Source organism: Ambystoma mexicanum, chromosome 2q (assembly GCF_040938575.1).
Source record: "Ambystoma mexicanum isolate Mex_15411 chromosome 2q, UKY_AmexF1_1, whole genome shotgun sequence".
Lineage (NCBI taxonomy): Eukaryota > Metazoa > Chordata > Amphibia > Caudata > Ambystomatidae > Ambystoma > Ambystoma mexicanum.
Window position 1 is genome coordinate 198,143,398 of NC_090924.1, and position 25,146 is coordinate 198,168,543.

The 25,146-nt window shown below is 48.9% G+C and overlaps 1 protein-coding gene across 4 annotated transcripts in view; it reads left to right on the forward strand.

Moving 5' to 3' along the window:
* Positions 1 to 25,146, forward strand: part of MARF1 (meiosis regulator and mRNA stability factor 1) — a 1,350,049-nt gene that overhangs the window by 880,459 nt on the left and 444,444 nt on the right. For all 4 annotated transcript variants that reach the window (XM_069647123.1, XM_069647122.1, XM_069647120.1 and 1 more), the window contains exon 16: positions 3,637 to 3,812. In XM_069647123.1, coding sequence (XP_069503224.1) covers positions 3,637 to 3,812 — 176 coding nt within the window. The remainder of the gene's footprint in view (positions 1 to 3,636; positions 3,813 to 25,146) is intronic.

Genomic DNA, 25,146 nt, shown 5'->3' on the forward strand with positions numbered 1-25,146 from the left:
CCAGGGGTTGAGAAATCCAAGTGCATCGTCTTTAAACAGGACCAAAGCTCCAGGAAGATCCTGAGGACCCTCCCAAAGCAGGACAACCCAAGCTCGAGTCACCTCACCAGAGTGCTGGACTCAAGGAGTGAAGGACGCGTCAAGTGTCCAAGAGCTGTGGTGGTGCCATTTGCCGGTAGCTGAAACCGCATAGTGCCACTGATCTGAAAGGAGCCTGTAGCTGCCGACGACCTTGGAACTGCAGTGCAGGAGTCCTCCAGACGCACTCCCTCTTGTCCCCACGACTGAGGCCCAGGAACCCAGGATCTGCAAGACTGCAAACGGAACAGAAGCCAGCTGGATAATCTGACCTAAGGTACTGTGCTGACTAAGGGGGTACTTACCTCTTGTGTCTGTAGCTTGCATCCTCTCACTTGAGACTTGCAGTAGCTACTTTGTGCAGAGCTGATCTCAGCTCTACCCCTCACAAGCATAACAGCTTGTGGCCCAACAGTGATTTTCTACAAACTCTCGAAACTTTGTGCAGACACTGTCTCAGCTCCATAGACATTGTTCAAATTGACTTTGGCTGTCCTGGCTCCCTGCAGACTTTTCTGACCCATTGATTTTAACTGTCCCTCATTGGTGGTGCATAAGTCTAACTCGTATTGCTGGGAAAGATCTGATCTAATCTAGACTTCATTGGGAAATTGAAAATTGCTCACAGGCTCTGAGAACCTGTTAACCTTCTTCCTTCCCTAGCCTTTTCCTGTTCCTCAACCTCAGAATTTCTTATGCTAAACCTGAGAGAACTACAGTTCTCAAGGCTAGAAAGGATATTTTGATCCCTTTTTTACATTTTATTCTGTGAAGCCAGCACACCCCACCTTATCTGGAGTGCTGGGGAGATAGTTGTGTAATAATTATGTTACAGGGACAAACTTATCTTCAATGGCTTGTATTAATTTGGTGCACCTTTACCTCTGGCTGTGTTCACAGCTGCAGTAAAGGCACGTAAATCTCATTTTACCAAAATGGACCTCGTCTTTGTTTTGCCATGTTAATGTTTCATGTCCTTTCTTGTTCCTTCCCCTGACCTCCAGGGTGGGAAATTCCTTTGTGATTTTTATCTTCGGCGGGGGTCCCCTGGACACCCTGCCCAGGCTCCAGTCTGTCTGTGAAGGCAGGAAGCGATGGACAAGTCTAGAACTCCACAGCCCTTTGTCTTCCTCCTTGCCTGAATGGGGACAAATCCCAGTTGGGGGGGGGGGGGCGGGCTGGCTGTCCTGATTGGACAACCAGACCGCCTATTGTAAAATGCAGGGAGGGAATGCAGAAGTTGTGCCTTAGTTCCTGATATACTGCGAACCTGGAAGCTGAAGAAAAGTCGACCACTGGAACTGAAACCGAATAGGATGATGAAGGAAAAGCAGCAGAGACGATTTCCAGCAACCGGAGAGCCTGCTTTGTAACCTGAGCCTGCTGTAGCCCTTCCTTCCAAGCGACTTCGGGACTCTGAAAACGACGACCCTGACCCAGAGCCTGATGAGATCCACTAGACACATGAAGACCTGCATTTTGAGCCATCCCACGCGTCGCTGCGACCTTGCGTTGCTGCAGTGCCCCAATACCCTGGGACCTCGAGCCACTGTGCAGTGCATGGTCTTCCGAATCTCGCTGAAACTTCTTGGGCATCCTGGTGGATCTCCAGAGACACGAAACGAGTCTGGAAAGTCCCCTCAGCAGAGTGCTGGACCGTTGTAATGATGAGAATTCAACCTCGATTTTGTGTCGTCTTCTGTGCTCCTTGAAAAGGCGCCAAATAAGCAGAACCGCTTTCAGCCATGTGGAAAACCTTGCCTAGAGCCTTCTCCATTGATTGCCTGCTGCAAAGTCCCTTCCAAGGTCCTGTTTTCAGTCACCACGACAAGGAATCTACTGACCGGGATTTTGGCTGCAGATCCTGAAGAAGTCCTGCTGCAGAATTTTCAATGCTAAGGTACTGTGTAGGCTTGGGTATGTACTTACCAAGTGTCTCTGGATTTCTGTGTAGTTTTGTGGTGTTTTCTGTGATTGGGAGGTCTCTGGTCCAATGCACCCAGTCCAATTGCTAGAATCCTGCTATGGTGTCTTCTGTGAAGCTCATGAACCCTCTTCTAATTCTAAAGTAAAGTCACATGTTTGCCCAGTCTTCCTAAAGGAACTCTGACTTTTGCTACTTAGGAGCTTATTCTGACACTGTCTGTTGGTCACTAGTCCCTAGTGACCTTCTGCCACCAAGAACTCTCATGCTCCAAGAATAAGGGAAAGACGTTTAAGGGATTAGCAGGATAATTGTATGAGTGTCCTCCAACTGGGTCTTGCTTTCCCTGGCTTGCTGCAAGCCTGTGTAGAATAAATCTGTATTAGGTTGTTGCCTACATAGAATAACTTTGAGTCATTCAGTAAAGTGTAACATTGGGTTTTGCTTCTTTTCCTGTGCTGTTTAGACACACAAGAAGGTTCTGCGGTTCTGTCACCCCAATAAGTCATACATAAGTTACTTGTATAGCTGGGTAAAATCTAACCTGGACTCCGTTGTGAGATTAAAAAGTATATGGGTTTTACTTACCTTGAGTTATCTGTGTGCCATCCAAAAATAAGTTGCAAGAGTTACTGCTTATGTCAATATGTTTCACTGATCTGAAAAGCACCTGTAATTGAATATTACATGCTTAGGTTTTACTCACCTAGTATAACTGTGTGTTATCACAAAAGTAGTTAGATTTTTACTGTACTGGGAATAAATGTTCCACTATTTACAAAGTGTATTTTCCAATTGACTGTCATTTGTACAGAGTCACTGTACAACTGATAGGGTCTATTGCCCTTGCATTGCTGAATGTAATTGTGAAAGTAACCATTGGGTTTTACTCCCCAAGATTAGGTGTGACCTATACTGACTGTGTATGAAAAGGTTTTGAATTCGCTACAACTACTGTTAGGTGTCACAAATAAAGTTTATACTTTGGTCTGTGTACCTTAAAGTATAGTGTTGTGTTTTTATAATTGTGATTACATATAAGGTGAGATGGTAATTAATTACCCCTAGATATATCTGGGTCTACCTGTATTTAAATAAATCATGTTTTCTTTTACATACATAGTGTTTGTTTCTTTGGACCATTTGTATTAACATTTCATTTGTACTGATTCTACTGCCCTTTCTCCCCCCTAGGAGGATAAGCCGGGCTGCTCCATGTACGCTAGCATGAACTCAGGTGGTACAGCCTTATACTAAGAGTGGAGTCTTATACTGCCTCAGTTGAATGGTTTTTACTAAGCCCTTAGCTGGACTTCAGAAAAACTGTCCTAACATAGGCTTATGGGTTTTTCCATCTTTGTGATACCCCGACTCCCTGTTTTACATTCAATTTGTGTGATGAAATGGTCAAATTACCTGACGAAGTAAGGGGTTTAACCTCAAAACGCACAAGGAATACACCTGTTGAGATGGAACACAATGTAGTGCTGCTATGAAATTGGACACAAAGGCATAATGGCATGGTCTTTCATTCTATCTGTTTCCGAATATTTCTATCAATGTTAACTATTTTTGCCTAGGAAAACATTTGTTTTACATCACTAATATTGTAATCTTTCTTTCCGTCCTACTAGTTTTCCGGATTGCTATGCTGCTGAATTCAGTGTTTTAGAAATAGCGGAAGAAGGCCAAGGTGGTGTGCCTCTAGAGCATCTTATCACATGTATTCCTGGAGTAAATATTGCCACTGCACAGAATGGCATTAAAGTAGTGAAATGGATACACAACAAACCACCACCTCCAAATACAGGTACTTTTTAAATGCAAGATTGGGTGTTTTACAGTGGGGCAGTGGGTTAGGTGAAGATATATGTAGTTCATACCATCTACAGTAACACATTATTGGTTATATGGTATATTTCAAATACATTGGATACCTGGTAGACATTGCTTGCTTTAACATCCAATAAATCAGCTACAATGTGCTCTTAGTAAGAACCTCTCAAATTTTGTTAGGACAGTTTTTCTGTAGTCCAACCAAGAGCTTAGTAAAACCATTCAACTGAGAAGGTACAAGAATCCACTCTTAGTATAAGGCTGTACCACCGGAGTTCTCCGGCATGGGGTCTGGTATGGATTCACATGCTCATGAATAGTTCTCTGTCAGGCTGGGAATCCTCAGTAACAGAAACATGAGTTTCAGTTTCATTTCTGAACTGCATTTCCTAACAACCAATCTGAGCTCTGTGTCATACTGCACGTGGCCAATGACTGCCCTCTACCTAAGCACCTCCTCTGGCCGACTTCAGATTTTTACTGCACGTTAAATCTTTGGGAGTCCTCGTGCTTAGCTCTTGAGCTTTACTGGGTTCGATGAACCTTCCGACTGACGGGGACCCGTTTTTTAGATTGTTCAACACCCCTCAAGGGCAATTTCCATCCAGTTTCTTCGTGGAGGCTTCCAGAAGATTCTTCAAGGCCTACTCTGCAGGCCTACACCGCGTGGATCATGGCGGATGAGAAGGATGATTCTCCCTCTCTTCAGGATCTGTTCTGACTGCGGTCTACGGAACGATAAACATTCCCAGTGCCTTTACTGCCTGTACCCTACACACAAGAGGTTTGCGATTTTTGCCACGAGTTTACGGCTCGCATTCTGAAGGATCGCCATAGGCGACTGAAGCAGTGGCTACAGGCCAAGGCCGCTGCACCGGGTGGGTCCCAGGAGCATGCCTCTCCAGGTTCCAAGAAGGCTGAGCGGGCTTCGAAGTCCTTTTGAGGGAGCCCCTCCCGCAGGGTCCAACAAAAGGCTAAGCACTGCAAGTCCGCTGCTGCCGGGAGCGCCGTTGCATCAGGCTCCTCGGTGGCCAGGAGCATGTGATGTCTTCAGCGACTTCCGTCACCAGTCAACGCTCAGGATCTTCGTCCAAGAGGAAGTCGGACCATACTGGCAAACTCAACTCATAGCCCAAGGTGGCCATGGAGACGGCCAAAGAAAAGTCCAAATCCGGCCTTGCCTTGCTCCAGAAGGCCAAAGGGGATACTGGCGCCGACCCGCCACTTAGAGAAGGCCAAGCAGGGCAGTGCGTCTGGAACAACTGCTAAGGCCAAGCAGGACAAGGGACCGGTCCTGACCTTCAAGGCCCAAGTGCACCCGACGAAGGCCCCGCCTTCCATCAAGGTAGTGGTGGTGTCCCTTTCAAAGGCCGCGGAGGCAGTCCCGCAGTGCACTATCCTGAAGGCTTGGGTGTCCCTTCCTCCCAGGACGGACACCACGTTCCAGCCTATCCAGAAGACCCTGGAGAAGATGCTGGTCCTCTCCCTGAGACAGTCCCCTCTGGACACGAAGAAAGGGGGGGAGACGCAGAAGTTATCAAGGGCACAGATATATCGTGGAAGGAGGAGCTCACCTACCTGGAGACCATCCAGGAAGGCATTGACTACGAGGGAATTGTTGCAGTCACGCACTATGACTATGACGAGGGCGCAGACGAGGGGGGACTAAGACGACGAGGACACTGTCGAGGAAGGTGACTGAGAACCTCGGGACAACGTAGGTCTTGGACCCCTCCCTACACCCCAGCCTCCTACATGTCCTCCCCCTCCTTAACAACCCCTCAGGGATTTTTCAGTGGACATTCTCTCGACGGTGCACTTTGGTTTCCGAGGTTCAGAAGAGAATGCCGGTTAATCGCCCTCGCCATTAAAAAGCGCTATGTCTGAGGTGTGGTTCAAGATCGCCCCTCTGCTGCACTTCCTCCCTGAGGACAAGAGGGTAGAGGCGTTGGAGATTCTTCAGTAAGGTGAATTGGCATCAGACCACACCATTACGGTGGTCACGGACATCGCGGATGCAGGTTTCCGCCCGATGGGCAACATGGTTTGCCTTCATTGCTGTGGTTGGCTCAAGGCCACCAACTTCCATCAGGAGGTCCAGACCAGGGTTTTGGACATGCCCTTTGGGGACCACCTCTTTGGGGACCACCTCTTTGGGAAAGCTGTGGATGAGTCCCTACTTGCCATCAAAGCGGACACATAGACGGCACGTGCCCTTGGTATGGTACAGCAACCGTCCTTTCGGTCCTCAAGAGGAAAATCTTTCTGTGCCTCCCAGAGTTTCGGCTGAGGATCCACTGCTTACCGTCAACCTTCCTGTTCCTCAGCCCAGGAGAACAGCGGGGGCTGCACCAAGAACTTCAGAGGACGACGCCGTCATGGTGGGGTTCCGCACTGGAACCCGTTCACCTCCAAGCGGGAATGAAGCGGCCGGGACGATGTGCCCCCACCAATGCACCCCGGTGGGATGCCGGTTGGCAAACTTCGTTAGCGCATTGAAGTCCATGTCCACTGACTGATGGGTGCTCTCGCTCACGGACACTCTCTAGAATTCCATGTGAAGTGTCCGCCCATGCCACCAGTGGTCCGGCAGGAAAACCACGTCCCTCAGCTGCTGCTTGAGGTCTGGGCCATGTTAAAGAAAGTGGCTATACAGTTGGTTCCAGAGCGGCCCTAGGGCTCCAGAGTGTACTCGAGGTACTTCCTCGTACGAAAGAAGACTGGGGGCTAGAGGCCGATTCTCGTTCTGTGACGGCTAAACAAGTTCATAAAGACCCAGAAGTTCTGTATGGTTACACTTCAACACATGCTCTGACAACTGGAAGTGGGAGACTTTGTCGTCGCTGGACCTGGAGGATGCGTACTTCCCCATCCACAAGGGTCACTGAAAGTTCCTGCGCTTCAAGGGGTGCGTTACCAATTGAAGGCCCTCCCCTTCGGGCTGAAGTCAGCACCCAGAGTCTTTACAAAGTGTGTGGCGGCCCATCTACGACTGCAGGGGATTCGCGCCTATCCTTACCTGGACGTCTGGCTCATTCAGGCCAGTTCGAGGGAGGTCGCCATCGACCACACAGCGAGGACAGTTCGCCTTCTGACTAATCTGGGGTTCTCAGTAAACTATGTAAAGTCCTGCTTGACTCCATCGCAGACCTGCTGTTTCTGGGATCCCGGCTCCACACGGTGTTGTGCCTGGTGTCACCGTCGGAGGAAAGAATAGTGGCCGTCCTGGGCAAGGTTCAACGGCTGTTAGCACTGAAGATTGCCACGGCGATGATGACCAACCATTCTCTGCTTGGCATGATGTCGTTGTGCATCTATCTCATCCGACTCTGCAGGCTACAGATGCGCCCACTGCAAGAGTTCCTCGATGCTCGTTGGATCCAGGTGGCAGGAAGCTTCCAAGACAGGATCGCGTGCAACGAGAATTTCCATCGAGCGATAAGGTGGTGGGGCGTGCGCTCACATCTGTCCCAAGGCGCACATTTCCAGACCCCACCCCACCAGAAGACGGTCACGACGGACGCCTCTCTAGAAGGACGGGGAGCTCACACCGGGAGTCTCCACACCAGGGGTCTGTGGCTGCTGGAGGAGAAGATGTTAGACATCAACGTTCAGGAATTGCGAGCAGTGTTTTGGGTCCTCACGTCGTTCTTTCCATCCCTCAAGGGCAAGGTGGTGCAGGTCTTCACAGACTATACCACCATGATGTTGTACATCCGGAAGCTGGAGGGCACCAGATCTCCAGCGCTCTCCGAAGAGGCGCGGGACCTATGACACTGGGCCTTTGCCCAGGGGATGTTCTTCGTTCCTTTCCATCTTGCAGGAGTAAAGAACACTGTCTCCCGACTCCCTCAGCAGGGAGCTACGCTCTTGACACGAGTGGGAGCTTAGGCAGGACCAAGTGAAGTACCTGTTCCACAGATGGGGCAATCCCCAAATCGATCTGTTTGCGACAGAGACCAACGCCAAGTGCCTGAGATTCGCCAGCAGGTTTCCCCAGCCGGGAAGCATGGGGGACGCATTCTCTTTCCCCTGGGACGGCCTGTTACTGTATGCATTACCTCTTTTTCTGTTGTTTCTTCGACTCATCAATCAACTCAAACAGTCCCGGTGCCGGATGATCCTTATCGCACCAGCGTGGCCGAGGCAGATCTGGTACCCGGACCTTCTCAGCATGTCGGCATCCACTCCCGTCAAGCTTACAGTGGTCACAGATCTTCTCGTCAGGGAAAGAGGGGCAATTCTGCAGCACGACCCAGGTAGCTGAGCCTGAAGGGCTGGCTCCCGCAGCGTTAGAGTTTGGGGGGGCTACATTGTTCCAATGGACTGCAAGGAGGTGCTGGCCAGGCCAGGGCATCATCTACTCTAAAATGCTACCGTCCTAAATGGAAGAGGTTTGCAGTCTGGTTCCGTGCAGTTCCGATCGACCCTCTACGAGTCACTGTGCCACAAGTGCTGCCGTATCTGCTGTCATTTGCCAAAGCGGGACTGGCCCATGCCTCGATCAAGGTTCATCTGGCAGCTATATCCTGCTACACCAGATCTCCAGGACGGTCGTCCTTATGGTCTCACTGTCTGGTTAAGGAGTTCGTCAAAGGACTGTTCGGTTGGTTCCTGCCGGTGATGGCTCCAGCCTCTGCGTTGGAACTCAATGTGGTACCGATTAGGCTCATGGGCCTTCCATTCGAACCAATGCACAGGGTTCTGTTGACGTTCTTGTCATGGAAGACATCGTTCCTCGTGGCTATCACCTCTGCAAGACTGGTGAGAGATTCGGCCCTGTCCTGTAAGCCACCTTACTTAACCTTCCACGAGACGAGGGTGGTGCTGCGGATGCACCTCTCCTTCATGCCCATGATGCCGTCAGACTTTCATCTAAACGAGCCCTTGGTGTTACCTGTGTTTTTTCTGACACCTTTGTCGCCGGCTGAAAGGACTTTGCACTCGCTGGATGTGGCTAGAGCGCTGAAGTTCTATAAGGACCGCACAAAGTTTCCGGAATACGTCGCAACATTTTGTGAACTTTGATCCTGTGAAGCATGGGAAGGCACTATCCAAGGCTTCCACTTCCAGGTGGCTCTCTGGCTGCATCACTCATTGTCACCGATTGGCAAATCGACTGTTGCCTGGCCGCCCGAGAGCCCATTCGACCAGAGCGATCGCTGCTACTACAGCGTTTGTCTGGTGTGCCCCTACTGGACATCTGCAGGGCTGCTACATGGAGGTCGGCGCACACCTTCACGAGATGCTAATGCGTCAACAAGGATTCCAGGGAGGAGTCCAGAGTCGGCTAAGCAGTGCTGCACAACCTGTTCGTTTGAAGGAGAGTCTGGTGAGGAGGTAAGAGATGCTTATGTCCAGCCTTGCCACCTCCCGTGGTTGTGCATGTGTGTACTGCTATGTATTATTTATTCATGAGCATGTGAATCCATGCCAGACCCCATGCTGGAGAAGAAATAAGTTACTTACCTAGAACTGTTGTTCTCCAGCATGGGTCTGGCATGTATTGACATGCAAACCCTCCTGCCTACCCCTCTGCAGCTCTTCTCACTGTCCTACTGTGCTACCAAATCTGAGGATGGCTGCCAGAGGAGGGGTTAGGTAGAGGGCAGCCATTGGCTACGCGCAGTATGACCCAGAGCTCAGGGTTTGGTGGTTAGGAAATACAGTTCAGAAATTAAACAGATTTTTTTCTGTTACCGAGGATTCCCAGCCTGACAGGAAATATTCATGAGCATGTGAATCCATGCCGGATCCATGCTGGAGAACAACAGTTACAGGTAAGTAACTTGTTCCTTACCTAGTATTCCCTGTGTCTAAACACTCATGTAGCAGTCAAATGCTTCCATTTCCTATTGAAAAGGCTGGTTGCAGTGATTTTACAACGAACTACCATGATTTTTCCTGACCGCGAACACCGGTAGCTAAAAATCACAGGAGCCATGTTTTTCAAGATGGCGCCTTAAGCCCCTTTGTTTAAACGGGTCCCGGTCTTCTTTTTTTGCCATTTCTTTTTGGAAAGGTTTTTCTCTGCGCGCCAAACCTGGTTGGGTCCCTGTGTGCCTTTGGCGGGCTTCAGGACTGAAGTCCGCCCTTGGCATCGGTGTGTCTGGGGTGGGCAGGAAGTGAGGGAGGTGCCCGAAACTCCCTGTGCTTAGTCTCCTAGGAGACCCAAATGCACTCTGGCGTGATTGGCTGGCTGACTGTCTGGCAAGGACAGCCACCCTGCTGGGTGAGTGACTGCTAGGCTGTGGGTTATGTGGCAATGAAATGGAGTAAACTGTTTAAAAGGCGAGTCTCAGACTGGAAGGCAGTCTCGACCACTGAAACGAAAGAACCGAAGACTAGCAGGAAGAGGACGGCTGCTGCAACCACTGGACTGTTAGTTTGCCTGCTGAAGCCCTGCTGTTAGGGATAATTCTCTCTTTAGGCTGAATTTCCTAACCTAGTGAGTCCCCCAGCAGCTTTGCTGGATTTCTGGAGTTTGTTTTTTTCCTCCTGCCAAGAGTGAGACTCTTTTCCTCCCACTCTTGGACATGATTTATGTTATTCCTTTGACTAGTAATGTGTTTTATGGGCTATGGGGTCCTTTACTCCATAGGGTCTCATGTGTTTTTCCTATGTGTGTTACACAGCACCCTCCGTGCAGTAACACAGGGGTGTCATAGTGACACCCCACCATAGACTCCATACCCTGGGGACTGACTACTGTGTCCCAGTGCATCGAAAGTCACCATTGGCTTTACTATTCCCAAATTATTAACAGAAACCAGTACAAACCATCATATTGTGGATGTACTGGTCAGGGCAATTTATTTGCCCCGGGGTCTGTTAGTCGAGGGGGCACGTCTCCGTCCCCCCCCTGATCGAGTTTTGGCTGGTGGCAGTGGAAACTACTTTTTATATTCGACCGCAAATATTTTCCTATGGGATTTTCCCATTGTTCGAGGCTACCAACTTTAATTATTTAATTCTCATAGCCTCGAACATACCGCCGGTTTATTTAATTAATATTAATTCTCCGGTTGGTATTTTTTGCCAAGACTCGATTCTAAAATGGCGTTTGTGTTCTCTTCTGTGACTCCAACCCAAGTCGAGCCCTTTCTTCCACTTTTTTGGCGGGCTTCTCCACAGAAGCCTCCAAAAGTGGTGCCACTCTGTCTGGGTACCACAGGGGGTGTGGGAGGGGGTTTAGGCACCCTGGACCCAGTTACCTTGGTAACTCAAGTTGCACTCTTGTGTGATTGGCCCAAGTGGTGAGCCGGCCGGCTCACTACTTAGCATGTTTGAGTGACAGCTAGGCTGAGTGAATGGGGGTTTCTGCATAAAAGCAGGGCTTTGGGGACTGGAACTTCAAAAGTCGCCACAGGACCTGAGAATCCGACGAGGGAGAAGCTGAGCCGACCTACCACGACGACATCACCGGTGGAGCCCTGCAGAACCGACTCACCACTCACCGACGACAGAGAAGATCTCCCGGCTGGAGAGGCTTCTTCCCCTGACTGGTGGGCACAACCAGTTTTCCTTTCTTTCTTCGTACCCCAACCCGGTTTGTGGTCGAACTGCCCGTTCCAAGCACCCTGGCGGCCAGATAGCCACTCACCACTGAACCGCGAATCACCGGATCACTCCTTGTACCTGAGAAACTCCGCGGCTGGTTTCTTCCCTGGCAGTGCAACGGACTCCTGTCTTCCTCCACGACGAGATCCTCTCTTCCCCGGGACGAAGCACCGACTTGCACCCGCTGCCAGGAACAACTGTCCCCGCTGGAGCGTTCTCACCACTTTAAGGTACTGTGTCCGCCAGGCCTCCCTTTCTAAAGATTGCTACAAGGGAATAATAACTCCTTAACCTTCTGGACTGGGCTGGCCGCCTTGACCCTCTAACTGGTCCCTTTCTGTGGTCCAACTCCTTTTTGAACCTTTACAAGACTTTTGTGCACTGCAACCGTGTGACCTTGGACACATTTCGTTTGGATCCTCTGAAAGTGGATCCGGCCTCTTGAACTCTAACTTCACGGTTTTACTTTGCCTTCCTCCCTTGTTGTGTTCCTGAAAAAGTGTTGGGATCTGTTTCAATTTGTGCTCTGCTTTTCTCTCCCTTTTTAAAACGAACTATTAGAGTGCCATCTACGTTAAGCGCTCACCGCTGTCTGAAAATAAGTGGGGCTTTACTTAAGACTTGTCTAATATTCTTTTAAAGGAGTGTATATCTTTTAGTGACCATGTTTTTGAATTGCTTACTATTAGTGCCTGTTTGTTTTTCTAGATGTGGTTTTAAATAAATAATTATCTTTTACACCAAGCCCTGGTCAGTGTTTACTTGTTCTATTGTGTGCTCTTGACCTATTGTGAATACTCTGTATACTGCCAAACTCTTCTTGAGGGAAGTCTGACTGCTCAGCCACAGCTACCAAGTGAATCTGTGTGGTACAGACTGCTACCAAGTGGGTTTATTGCCAAACACCTTTAGTCCTAAATCTTTTGCAGTGGTCCCAGAGGGAACTGCACAGGTTTTTGCCTAACACCTGCTTTAAGTCCGAATTGCCAAACTCCATTCGACAGAGAAGCTCCTTCAAGGACGCCTTCTTCCTTTGAGTTGGTGGGACCAATCAACTCATAAGACACCTGGCTACCATTCTCAAGGTTGGTTAGGTTTAACCAGGTAGAGGGACACCAGTTTGTGTTCTTGAATCTACAGCTACTGGAACGGAAGTGACTCCATTTTGTTTGCTTTCTTCAAAGATCCTGTGCAGTGCAAGTGTCCCCTGATGTCCTCCCTCTTGTCCCCACAACTGAGGCTCAGGAACCGCGAGATCTGCAGGAACTGCCAGGAACAACGACTTCAGCAACATTTGTTTTCTTCATACAAAAGCACTGTGCCAACCCGATGGAGAGAGTGCCACTCTCGCAGAGAAAGTTTGAATTTCCCAACTTGCAGGCCTAATCGGCGTGGGACCCCACAAATGATTCTTTTTCGCCTAAACTGCTTCTCGGAACTTTTGCAGAGACTTTGCCGTTTGATACCAGAACTGCTCTTTCCTATACAGAACACTAGCCCATTGACTTTGGCCTGGCCTATTGACTTGAATGGAACTATTCTGGTGAACTGAAACTATTTGCACTGCCTAGAAAGTATATATCATCGATTCAACTTTTGTCCTTTTTGTTCACTGCTAAGTAACTGAACTGCCATTTGGCTCCTTTTTCAGGGGAGCGCAAACTGCCTCAAAAACCTAGTTTTATATTGAAGTGTATTGATCTATAATAAGTTGTCTTCTAGTGAAATGTTTTACAAATGATTGTGTAAATAAATTACGTGTTTTACCAAGAAACCTTGAGCATAAGTGTCTACTACCACTGTGATTGAAAGTCCTTTGTGTAACTACTTGTACTGCTCATATTCACTCTTGGGATAAGCCTGGCTGCTCAGCTCGCTACCAACAAAATGTGTGGTACAGACTTATACCAAAAGTTGGTCTTGCTTACACCTGTAGTCCTAATTGTGTGTGGTGGTCCCAGAGGATACTGCATGCAATTCTGCCTAACATGGTGTTCGTCTCGGTGTTGGTCCCACTAACCCAAGGGAAGAAGTCTTCCCTTCCAGAGCTTCTTTGTCGATCAGAAAAAGGCATTTCAGCACATCAGCAGGGATTCACCAGGCAATTCAAAGGTCCAAGAGGATGCAGCAAGCTTCATTCAGTTTCTTCGTCTGGTCTTTCTCCCAGTGGTCAACTCTGCCTCTAGTCCCAAAACCCTTGTGTTTTAAGCAGGTTTCGCCCGTTCATGCACAGCCTAGGTTGTCAATCATACAGCAAGGTGGCTGTCCTGGAAGGGCAGCCAGCCAATCAGGACTGGTTGCATTCAGGCATTCCTAGAGACAAAGGACATGAGTTTCGGGATCCTCCCTCACATCCTGTCCTTGCAGACACACTGGAGCCAGAGGTGAGCTTCAGGGCTGAAGCCGGCCAAAGGCAAGACAAACGGGGCTCAAACCCGTCTGAACGCACAGAGTAAAACCCAAGAAATATTTTCCAAACAGAAAATGGTGAAAAAAGAAGTCTGGACATTTTGACAAAATGATCACCCATGGGTGCTGTACTGCAGCTGAGGGTTCCGCCTGTGGTAGGAAAGACCAATGGTAGGAAACATTAAACCACTGCCACCAGCATTTAAAGTAGTGAGGGTAACCTAAAAATGTTACATAAGCGAGCCGGATAAGGGGCTACAAAGTAGGTACCCTCCATGCCCCCCAACACTCCACATAAAACAGTGTTTGCTGGACCTATAAAGAGAAAAGGTAAGTAACATCAATTTCACTTTACTATTCTTGGGAACTGTAGTTCACACAAGAAAAGGTATTTGAACCTTATGAGAAATCTAAAATGATTTCTCTTTGACACTGCACTGAAGGTGCTATGTCCCCATACAAAAAGTAGATGCCTATGGAGTTTGTCCGACTCCAAAAACCGTGGAGACACTTAATCCAAATCAGGTCAAAAAGGTCTCACTCACTCTAGAGTAAAAATATGAAAGTCCTAAAGTCCAGCAAAAGAGCTGGGGATGTCTAAGGTTGAAGGGAATTAGCACATAGATGAGAATTCTCCCTAACAGTCCTTGCCCCTGAGGCGTGAGGCCTCCGCCGAGCCCATCGAGATGACACCGGAAAAGAGGATGCCGGTGCTAATCCTGAATCTGATCCCTCAGAAAAAGGTGCGGGACGAGGGAGGTGAGGAGTCCTCAGGTAGTCTTACTCCAAGGAAATGATGTTTCGTCCTCGGACAAGGAAGACCAGGAGTCCATATACACAAGCCTTGAGGACGTGGAGTACAGGTAAGACGAGGGTGGAAATGATGACGACAGAAATGCCTTTGGTGCGGGCGGGGCCTAGTAAGCCTGTCGACCCGGCTCCAAGAGATGTATCGCTGGACATTCTCTTGAACCTGCTCACGTTGGTGTTGGAAATTCAGAAGAGGATGCCCCCGACCCCAGTGGCCCTGGATCAACCTCCAGCGAAAAAGAGGAAGTGCCACCCAGTACCGCCTCATCAACCCCAAAATCTGCATATCACCCCCCCCCCCAGAGAGAGATTAGGACATGGCGACGGACAGCATAGTCACGGCAGACGGCTGACCGCAGCCGAGGACGTCCCCACTAGACGAGGTGGGGTTGTTCCATCCCATGGTCGCCAGAGCTTCTGAGATCTTCCAGCTGACACCCGATGAGACCAAAAAGGATGGTTTCCACTATCAAAGGTGCTAGACCAAGAGGAAGACCATCATGGCGGCACCCCTACTGGACGACATTTGGGATGAGGGCCTGGCCCCAGCAAAACCGGATAGGCTAGAGAAGAAATACTGATTGCCGGAGTCCGCACCCAGGTGCCTACGGTCGCCAGACTCGGTGGTATCAGTGGCTGCATGGAAGAGATCTAACCCTACATCTTACGTCCTCCGAACAGCGAGGGAAAGAATTTGGATGCCACAGGGAGACAGATCTACTCCGCAGCGTCAACAGTCAAGGCGTCCAACGTGCTTGTGATTGTGGCCAGGTACGGCAGATAACTCTGGTACAAACTGGCTCCGATTCAGGACTTCCTGCCTGACAACAAACAGGTAGAGGCAATCTCCCTTCTCCAGGAAGGGGAGGTGGCACTGGACCATGCCATTATGGTGGCCCTGGACATCGCCAACACTGGTTTCCGACAGATGGGGAATGGTGTCTGTCTCCGGTGTCGAGGCTGGCTGAAGGCCACCAACTTCCGCCAGGAGGTACCGACGAGAGTGCTGGACATGCCTTTCAACAGGGACAACTTCTTTGGGAAGACCGTCGACTAGTCTTTGCAGGCAATCTAGACTGATACGGAGACGGCTCGTGCCCTGGGCACTCTTCAGCAACACCGCCTGTCCTATCTCGCCTCCGGCGGAAAGTCCAGCAGATCTACAAAGGGTTTCGGTGGTGGTTCCTCGCCATACCGTCAACTACCCAGAAGACCTACAGAGGCTGTTCCAAGGCTTTCGGTGGAGGTGGCCAGCGCCGTCGTCACCCCCAATGCATGATGCAGGCACTGAAGAAGAACTGAACAGGATGTCTGGGCCCCCACCCATACACCCCAGTTGGCTGCCGGCTGGTGATTTTCGTCAGCGAGTTGAAGAAGCTCTCCAACGACAGATGGGTGCTGGACGCTTTAGCCCACAGACATACTTTCGAGTTTCAGCAAAAATGTCTGCGGATCCCTCCGGTGGCCCGGCAGGAACAGCACATGCCTCAGCTCCTGCAGGAGGTACGGGCCATGCTATGAAAGGGGGCGATGGAGCCAGTTCCAAGATGACTCTGTCTCCGGAGTATATGCCAGATACTTCTTGGTAAAGAATACCGGGGGCTGGAAGCCCATCCTAGATCTGCAGCGTCTCAACAAATAACTCCAGTCCCAGAAGTTCAAGATGGTCATGTTGCAGCATGTGCTCGACCAACTGGAGGACGGAGACTTGACGTCGCTGGATCTGGAGGACGCATGCTTCCACGTCCCCATCCACAGGCAGCATTGTAAGTTCTACACTTCGTGGTGCAAGGAAGATGCTACCAATTTAAGGCCCTCACTTTTGGCCTAAAGTCAGCACCCACTGTGTTTGCGAAGTGCCTGGCACCCGAGGCAGCCCATCGATGTCTACAGGGGATACACGTGAGCTGTACCTAGACTGGCTCATCCGGGCCAGGTCATAGGAGGTGGCCATCGGGCACATGGAGAGGACCTTCCGGCTGCTGACGGAGCTGGGATTCTCTGTGAATTATCCAAGTCCTGCTAGATTCTATCGCAGAATGTGTTTATGGGAGCCAGCCTCAACAGTCTCCTCCCTGGCATCGCCCTTGGGGGAGAGGGTAGCAGCCATTCTGGGGAAGGTACAACAGCTGTGTCACTGAAGACCGCCATAGAGCGGGCCATAGAGTTGCTGCTCAGCATCTCATCGTGCATCTACCTTATCTGGCTCTGCAGGCTACTGGTGTGACACCTTCATGAGTTCCTGAACGCTTGCTGGATACAGATGTCCAGAAGCTTAGCAGACTCTTGACGAGGAGTTCCGTTGAGCGATATGGTGGTGGGGCGTCCATTCCAATGTCTCCCGAGGAACAGGGTTTCCGCCCCCCGCTCCCCCCCACATACCAAGAGACGGTCAACACGGACGCTTCCCTGAAGGGCTGGGGCGCCTACACAGGACGTCTGCATGCCAGAGGCCTGTGACTGCCAGAAGGGAAGGATCTCCACATCAATGTCCTGGAGCTGCAGGCGTTGTTCTGGGCCCTCAAGTCATTCCTTCATCCCTGAAGGGCAATGTGGTTAGGATCTTCACTGACGACACCACCACAACGTTCTAGATCAGGAAGTGGGGGGCACTCAATCCCCAGCACTCTCCAGAGTGGTGCAGGACTTGTGGTGCTTGGCCATCGACCAAGAGATGTTCCTCATCCCCTTTCACCCGACGTGAGTCAAGAACACCATTGCAGACTCGCTCAGCAGGGAGTTGCGCGCCTGCCACGAGTGGGAGCTCCGGCAGGATCAAGTGAACTCCATCTTCAAGAGGGGCAGACCCCAAATTGATCTGTTTGCTATGGCGGCAAATGCCAGAAATTTGCCAGCAGGTTCCACCAGCTGAAGAGCATGGGTGATGTGTTCTTCCCGTTTGAAGGACTGTTCCTATACACGTTCCCTCTGCTGCCGCTCCTGCTGCGAGTCATCACTCAACTCAAACGGTGCCTATGCAGGATAATACTCGTCGCCCTGGTGTGGCAGAAGCAGATTTAGTACCCGGACCTTCTCAGCCCATCAGCATCGCATCTGGTGAAGTTGCCAGTGGTCGTGGCTCTGCTCACCAGAGAAGGAGGAGCAATCCTGCAGCACGACCCAAGATCGCTGAACCAGAGGGTTTGGCTCCTGCAGCCCTCGAGTTTGGAGGATACGAGTTACCGGCTGACTGCAAGGAGGTCCTTGCCAAGGCCAGAGCGTCATTGACTCTTAAGTGCTACAGGCACAAGTGGAAGAGGTTCGCTACGTGGCGCCGGTCGCAGAAGATTACCCCTCTGAGGGTTGTGGCCCACAGATTCTTCCATTCTAGTCCCTGGCCAAGTCGGGGCTGGTGCACACCTTTATCAGGTGCATCTGGCAGCTATCTCCCGCTACACCAGATCTTCAGGACGATTTTCTTTGGTCACCCCGTCTCCAAAGAGTTCTTCAAAGAACTGTTCCATCTTTCCCGACAGTGAAGACTCATGCCCCGGTGTGAGCACTCATTGTGGTGCCAACGAGGCTCATGGGGGGGTGGGGCCTATGAATCGGGCCCCTGAAGTTCCCCTCATGGAAAACGGCTTTCCTCGTGGCCATCGCCTCTGACAGGAAAATGGGTGAGATTCAGGCACTATGCTGCAAACACCCTTATCTGACTTTTCATAACACAAGGGTGGTGCTGCAGATGCACCCCCCCTTCATGTCAAAGATTCTTTCGGAGTTCCACCTCAACGAGCCTTTGGTGTTGCCTGTGTTCTTTCCGAGACCTTGATCACCAGCGGAAAGGACTTTGCACTCGCTGGATGTGGCTCATGCTCTGACGTTCTACGTGGCACGCACAAAGTTTCCAGAAGATGTCATAACTATTTGTGAACTTGGGTCCTGAGAACCATGGGAAGGCCTTGTCCAAGGCTTCCATCTCCAGGTGGCTCTCCGGCTGTATCACTCACTGTCAACGGTTGGCAAACTGGCCGGTGACCGGCCAATCTGAGGGCCCATTCAAACAGAGCGATCGCTATAACAAAGGCGTTCCTGTCTGGTGTGTCCCTGCTGGACATCCGCAGGGCTGCTACGTGGAGGTCCACACATACCTTCACGAGATTGTACTGCATCAACCTGGGTTCCAGAGAGGGAGTCCAGGGTTAGCCAAGCAGTGCCACGCAACCTGTTCGCTTGAAGTTGAGCCTGTTCCGCAGGGAATAGTAATTGCTTCTGTTGAGCCTTGACACCTCCCGTGGTTGTGTAATGTTGTACGGCTATGTATTCTTTATTCATGAGTATGTGAATCCATGCCAGACCCCATTCTGGAGAAGAAAGAAGTTACTTAACTGTAACTATTGTTCTCTGGCATGGAATCACATGCAAACCCTCCCCCTGCAGCTCTTTTTGGCCCTACTGCCACATTATGTGCTTACCAAATCTGAAGATTGCTGCCAGAGGACAGTCTTAGGGAGAGGGCAGTATGACCCATAGCTCAGTGATTGGTTTAGAGGAGAAACACAGTTTGTAAGTGAAAGTGATCTGTTTTTTCTTTTAACGAGGATTCCAGGCCTGACTAGGAATATTCATGAGCATGTGAATCCATGCTAGATTTATGCTGGAGAACAATAGTTAGAGGTAAATAACTTGTTCATTCATGGTAGCGTAGACGGAGCAGCCAGGTTTGTCTTTGGAGTGAGAGAGGTCTGTAGAATCAGTACAAAGAAATTGTAATGCAAATGGTCCAAAGAAACACAAACACTAGGTATTGCAAAAATAAATACTTTATTTAAATACAAGTATGTCCAGATAACGCTTGGGGGAAATAAGTACTATCACAGATCATCTTAACACATTATAGAAAATGCTTGAAGGTGCACAGACCAAAGCATATAACCTTATTGGGAACGCTTAATAGTAGTTCTAGGTAAGTTAAAACCAATAGTTACTTTTGGATGACTTACAGTAATAGGGGTATTAAACCCTAACAGCTGTACGCTCAGCAATAAATCACATAGTAAGTCTTCTGGACAATACTTTTAGGAATAGTGGAACACTTCTTCTAGGAACATTAAAACACCTACAACTCCTATTCAGGATAAGTTATTCTAGGAGGGTTTGACCTTGGTGTGTAATATTAAATTACTGTTGCTCTTCAGTTCACACACTAAGGGAAGCAATAACTTATTTTAGGATAACACACAGTTCTGCTCAAGTTATGTAAAACATATGTACTTTTGTCAGGAGCTACAAGCAACCTAAAAGTGAAGTATGACCTAGGCAGACCTAGTCCGGACAGGCTAACAGCCAGTCATGTGAAGGCAGACCCAATTGGGACACTCATACAATTATCCTAACAGGAATAATAAACTGAAACCAACAGCATTACTTTTGGAAAGAGGGAAAACCAATTCATGGGTGAGTAAGTTAACCCTTTAGCTACTTTGTTAAATGGTGATACAGTTTCCAAGGAAAGTAAGACTTTGAGAATACTTACTTTGAATAAGCTGGGTGCCTTCTTAAATAAGTAAATCCTATATTTCTGATGCTTGTGGATCTGCTTAGAATCACATGGTCTGCATATAATCTGACATCTAGGGAAAATCGCTGTGTATTGCATCTTTCTTTCGAAGATCAAAAGGGGACGTTGACATGGGCATGACTGTAACAGTATCCCTAAAGTGACGTGTAGTGTACCCAAAATCCCTCACGCGCACAGGTCCCCCTGGTTGTTTTTTCTGCCATGATGGACCCTTATAGTCAGCGTGAGTGAGTACAGAACAGAGTTGTGAGAGGTCTATGTTCCTCCTACTCCATGAGGAAAGGCAAGGGTGGGCGCATGTGAATCTGTTATGTTCTAGTTTTTCACACCAGAAACAGTGCAGCGCAACCAACACCAAAAGGCAAGCTGGCGCTAATGACGGACAACCGAGTATCCTGAGAAAGATTTAAAACTGAGTTTTAAGAGACTTCCTAAATTGTAAATGACCATTTACTGCACAAAGGGCGGCAGGAAGAGTGTTCCACAGCATGACCGCTTTGACCGAAAAAGAGCAGGCCTCCAGTCCTAGCATGTCAGACTCTAGGGACAGCCAGAGCCAGGGACATGGGGTCGAAATCTTTACTGCAAGTACTACGGCCCGGCATAAAAAGCCTTATGCACCAGGCTTAAAGATTTGAAATGAACACGTCTGGCCACTGGCAGCCAATGAAGGTGTTGGGTCAAGATTTTGGGTAGGACACTTGGCGTGTACTACAACAATCTCAGCTTCCTGGCAATAGGACCCAACCTTTGGTATAAGTCTGATCTACACAGGCAGCCAGGCTTATCTGAAGAGGTGTCAATGTGAGTTGTAGAGTGGTTACACAAAGATTCACAGTGACAATTATTCAAACAAACATTTAAACTCAAGGTTTCTTGATAAAAACAATTTTATTTATTTGCTGGTCAGTTGTTTAAGCCTTCTTTAGAAGGGAGCAATATAATAGCAACACACACATACCTTCAAAAATACACACTTAGTTCCTAAATCAGCAAGCACACATTTGGGATGCCACACATACATTCCTACACCCTCAGGTGACTTCAGTAGTTGGGACACTGTGGACATTAATATGTTACTGTTAGCATTTAGAATAGCACTGAGATGTGGTAAAGAAAAGGTTAAGAACACGCAAGAGATCACACATTCTTAAGCAGGCAAATACTTTTCAGCCCTCCCCAGTGTCAGATGAGGAGTCTTTCAGTGAAACAGGCTAGGCCAAAGTCAATAGGCAAAAGTCTATGTAGCTGAAGCACTTCTTGCAGCTAAGTAAGAAGTATTTGCACAATGTGTTAGAAGTCTTTAGTGAAGAAGAAACAATTTAGGGCCATAAGATGTTAGGCTTATGAGAAGTAGAAGCAAATCTACAACAAGAGGTAAGTTCTCTTAGACTTTACAGTACCTTTGGTTAGAGGAAAATGCAGCCGATGACTTCTATTCCTGTCTAGCTCTGCAGATCCTGGTGTTCCTGGCCTTCAGTCATGGGAACAAGAGGCGGGACTTCTGGGGAATCCTGCACTGTAGTACGACGGTTACCAACAGCATCAGGATATCTTGAAACTAGTGGCAATTCAGTGTTTCAGCTCCTTGTGTCTACCACAAACAGCAACACTGCAGTTCCTCGCTGTCGAGATGGGCATTCCTTACATCTGGGGTCCCGCACTCTGTTGAGGGGGCTCATGTTCGGTCAGTCCTGCTTCCCGGGAGTCCAGAGGATCTTCATGGAGCTCTTGGCCAGCTTAAAAGCAGCGCACATAAACTGGTGTTCCTCTCCCTGGTATTTCGGTTTCCAGCAGCAACACTGTGAACATTCAACCAGCTCCGAGAAGGATGTCCAGGTGGCTTATTTTGGAGTTGATTGGCCCCACCAACTCAAAGGGAGAAGTCGTCCTTGCAGGGGCTTCTCTGTGGATACGAATTTGGAGTTTCAGCACAGCAGCCGGGCCTCATTGGGCAAACCAACAGTCCAGGAGTTTCAGCAGGTGTCCTCTTAAAGTTCTGCAGATTCCTTCGTCCAGCGGTCGACTCTGCCTTCCAAGCAAAAAAGTCTCGCCTTGTTATGAAGGTTTCTTCCTTCATTCCAGCCTGGCTGTCAGTCACCCAGCAGGATGGCTGTCCTTGACGGACAGCCAGCCGGCCAAACACCCAGGATTGCATTCCTGTCTTCTAGGAGGCTAAGCACAGGGAGTTTCGGGCACCCCCTCAGTTCTTGACCCACCAGACACCCTGGAGCCAGAGGCAGCCTTCACTCGTGAACCCCACCAAAGACAAAACGGACAAAGGGACCAAACCTGGTTTGACACGCAGAGTAAATCTGAAGGACCTTTCCACAAGGAAATGGCGAAAAAAGACGACCGTGGCCATTTTGACAAAAATGGCACCCAAGGGTGCTTTACTGCAGCTGCGAACGCAGCCCGCGGTAAAGAGACACCACGGTAGTAGAAAGTAAACCATTGCCACCAGCCATTCGTCAAGGAAAGGGTAACATAAAAATGTTACATGAGAAGCTAGACAAAATTGCTACTATGTAACCCCTCCAGCACCCTATTGTAAGATAGTGTGTGCTGGGTCTGGGAAAGATACATTTTGTAAAGTCAATTTCACTTTACTGCTTTTGGAAACAGTAGTTCTCTAAGAGAAAAGAAGTTTAAATATTTGGGGAAATATGGAAGACTTGCCTGTAGCACTGCACTGAAGGTGCTGTGTGCTACAATGTAAAAATTGAGTTTGTAACTGTTTCTTTTGGATTTTGGAGTCTGACAATCACATTAAAATACATGAGACTGGGGGACAAAGGGTCTCACTCTCTCCAGGTAAAAATGAAAAAGTCCTAGAGTCCAGCAAAAGAGCTGGGTGTCTCTAAAGTAGAGAGGAATTAGCACATTTCTGAGAATTTTCCCTAACAGACGGGATCTAATGACTGGAGAAATATGTTCCCGATATGGGGTACCAGCGTCAAGGCGGGTGGCAGAATTTTGGAGAACATGCGGATGCAATATCAAATAATCCAGCTGAGCCAGATATAAAGAGTTACAGTAGTCTATCTTGCTGAGGACCAAAGCAGAGACCACTGGAGCTCACAGGTAGGCAGGAATATATTGGAGCATCTTCCTGAATTTTCAATTGAAAGTGACAAGCTTTTCAGACTGCACCAACCTGAGGGGCCATAGACGGAGAAGCAGATAGTTTGACACCTAAGTTCATGACCACAGGGGCTGCAACTGGGAAGGGACCAAAAGAAGAAGGCTAAAAAGCAGAAGTTCCGAAGGAAGAAGCAGACTGAGAGCCTACAACCGTAACCTTGGTCTTGTCTCCATTCAATTTAGGCAAATTTTCACTCATCCAGCAGCCCCTGGCTGATGAGCAGTCTCGCAGCTGAGCAGCATGGGCTAGATAAAGTAGATCCAGCCTAACCAAGATCTGCATGTCATCAGCATACGAGGAGCATCTAAAGCCGTGGGCGCGGTTAAGAGCGATTAGAGGCTGCATGTAAATATTGAACAGAGTGGGGGAAACGGCAGAGCCCTGTAGGACCCCACACACCAGAGACCAGACAGCATAGAGAAAAGGTTGGAGCAGCAAACGCTGTGAACGATCAGACAGAAAAGAGTGAAACCAGGGGACGACTGGACCTGACATGCCAGCAGCAGCTAACCAACTGATCAGGATGGAGTGATGATGGTATCCAAAGCTGCAGACGGATCCAACAGGATCAGAGCCCCTGCTCCACCCTGATCAGTAATGAGCGTAAGATCATTGAGCAAAGCAATGAGCATAAGCTTGTCGAGCACCAAGACCAAATCAGTTTCAGTACCTTGACCAGGTCTTAAACCCGACTGGAAAGCATCAAGCAGAGATGTAGATTCACAGAACCACACCAACAGTGGGGACACCAAGGATGCAAGCAGCTTCATAGTAAAAGGCAGGAGGGAGATGGGGTGAAAGTTAGCAGGAACTAGAGGGTCGAGAGCAGGTTTCTTCAGAAGGGGTGGGGGGGGAAATCACTATAGCGCATTTAAGCACAGGAGGAATAATCCCCATAAAACAAGAAAGATTTAATGTCGACGTCAGATGAGGCAGAATCTGGGGGAGAATAGCCTTCACCACATACAGCGGAAGAGCATCTGCAGGAGAGGCAGATTTCATACTAGTAACAGCCATAATAACATCAGTATCCATAAAAAGAGGAAAATAATCCCACAAGGCAGCAGCAGAAGGCATGGTCCCCAAAGGGACAACAATGGGGGAATCCGGTCTACCAACCGAGAAATTACAATCAATCGAGATGAGATCCCGGAGTTTGTCAATTTTACAAATAAAATGTTTTGCCAGAGAGTCACAAAGATCTTGAGATGCAGGTGTTGAATCATTAGAAGGTTCTCTAGCCGACAAAGTGCGAACCACCCTTTAAAACCTCTTTAGGCTGTGTGATCCAATTTTTCTATTTGAGAGGTGAAATAATACTTTACATGAAATACATAAGTGCCAATGATAAGCCGACCATGTGACAGCAAGATGCGTGGCAATGAAAGACACTCTGGTCTCCCCGTGTAGGAAGAAACTAAGCTCAATTATAGAATGCTGTAGTCGGCAGCAAAATGATCACCCAGCAAAGCACAGGAAGTTTGGGAAACAGGAATGCGCGCATACACTTTTTAAAATGAACTATAAATCAGACTGGCAATATTTTAAAAATAGTTTTTACGAAATCCCCAAATAACAGCCAAGCAACTGACCTGCTCTCCACTGGCAGCTATAAATGCAGCTAAGCAGGTACAATCATCAGAAATGCTATTATTGGAAATTGCGGATTATTGCATCTTTCTTTCGAAGATCGAAAGCGGGCGTCCACATGGGTGTGACTAACACTATCCCTAACAAGACGTGTAGTGTAGCCAACATCCCTCACGCGTCTAGGTCCCTCGGATTGTTTTTTTCCGCCAACCTATTTGGTCGCCTATGCAGCGCTTGCAAGCGTTTTATATTTTTAACTTTGTCCCTATGGAC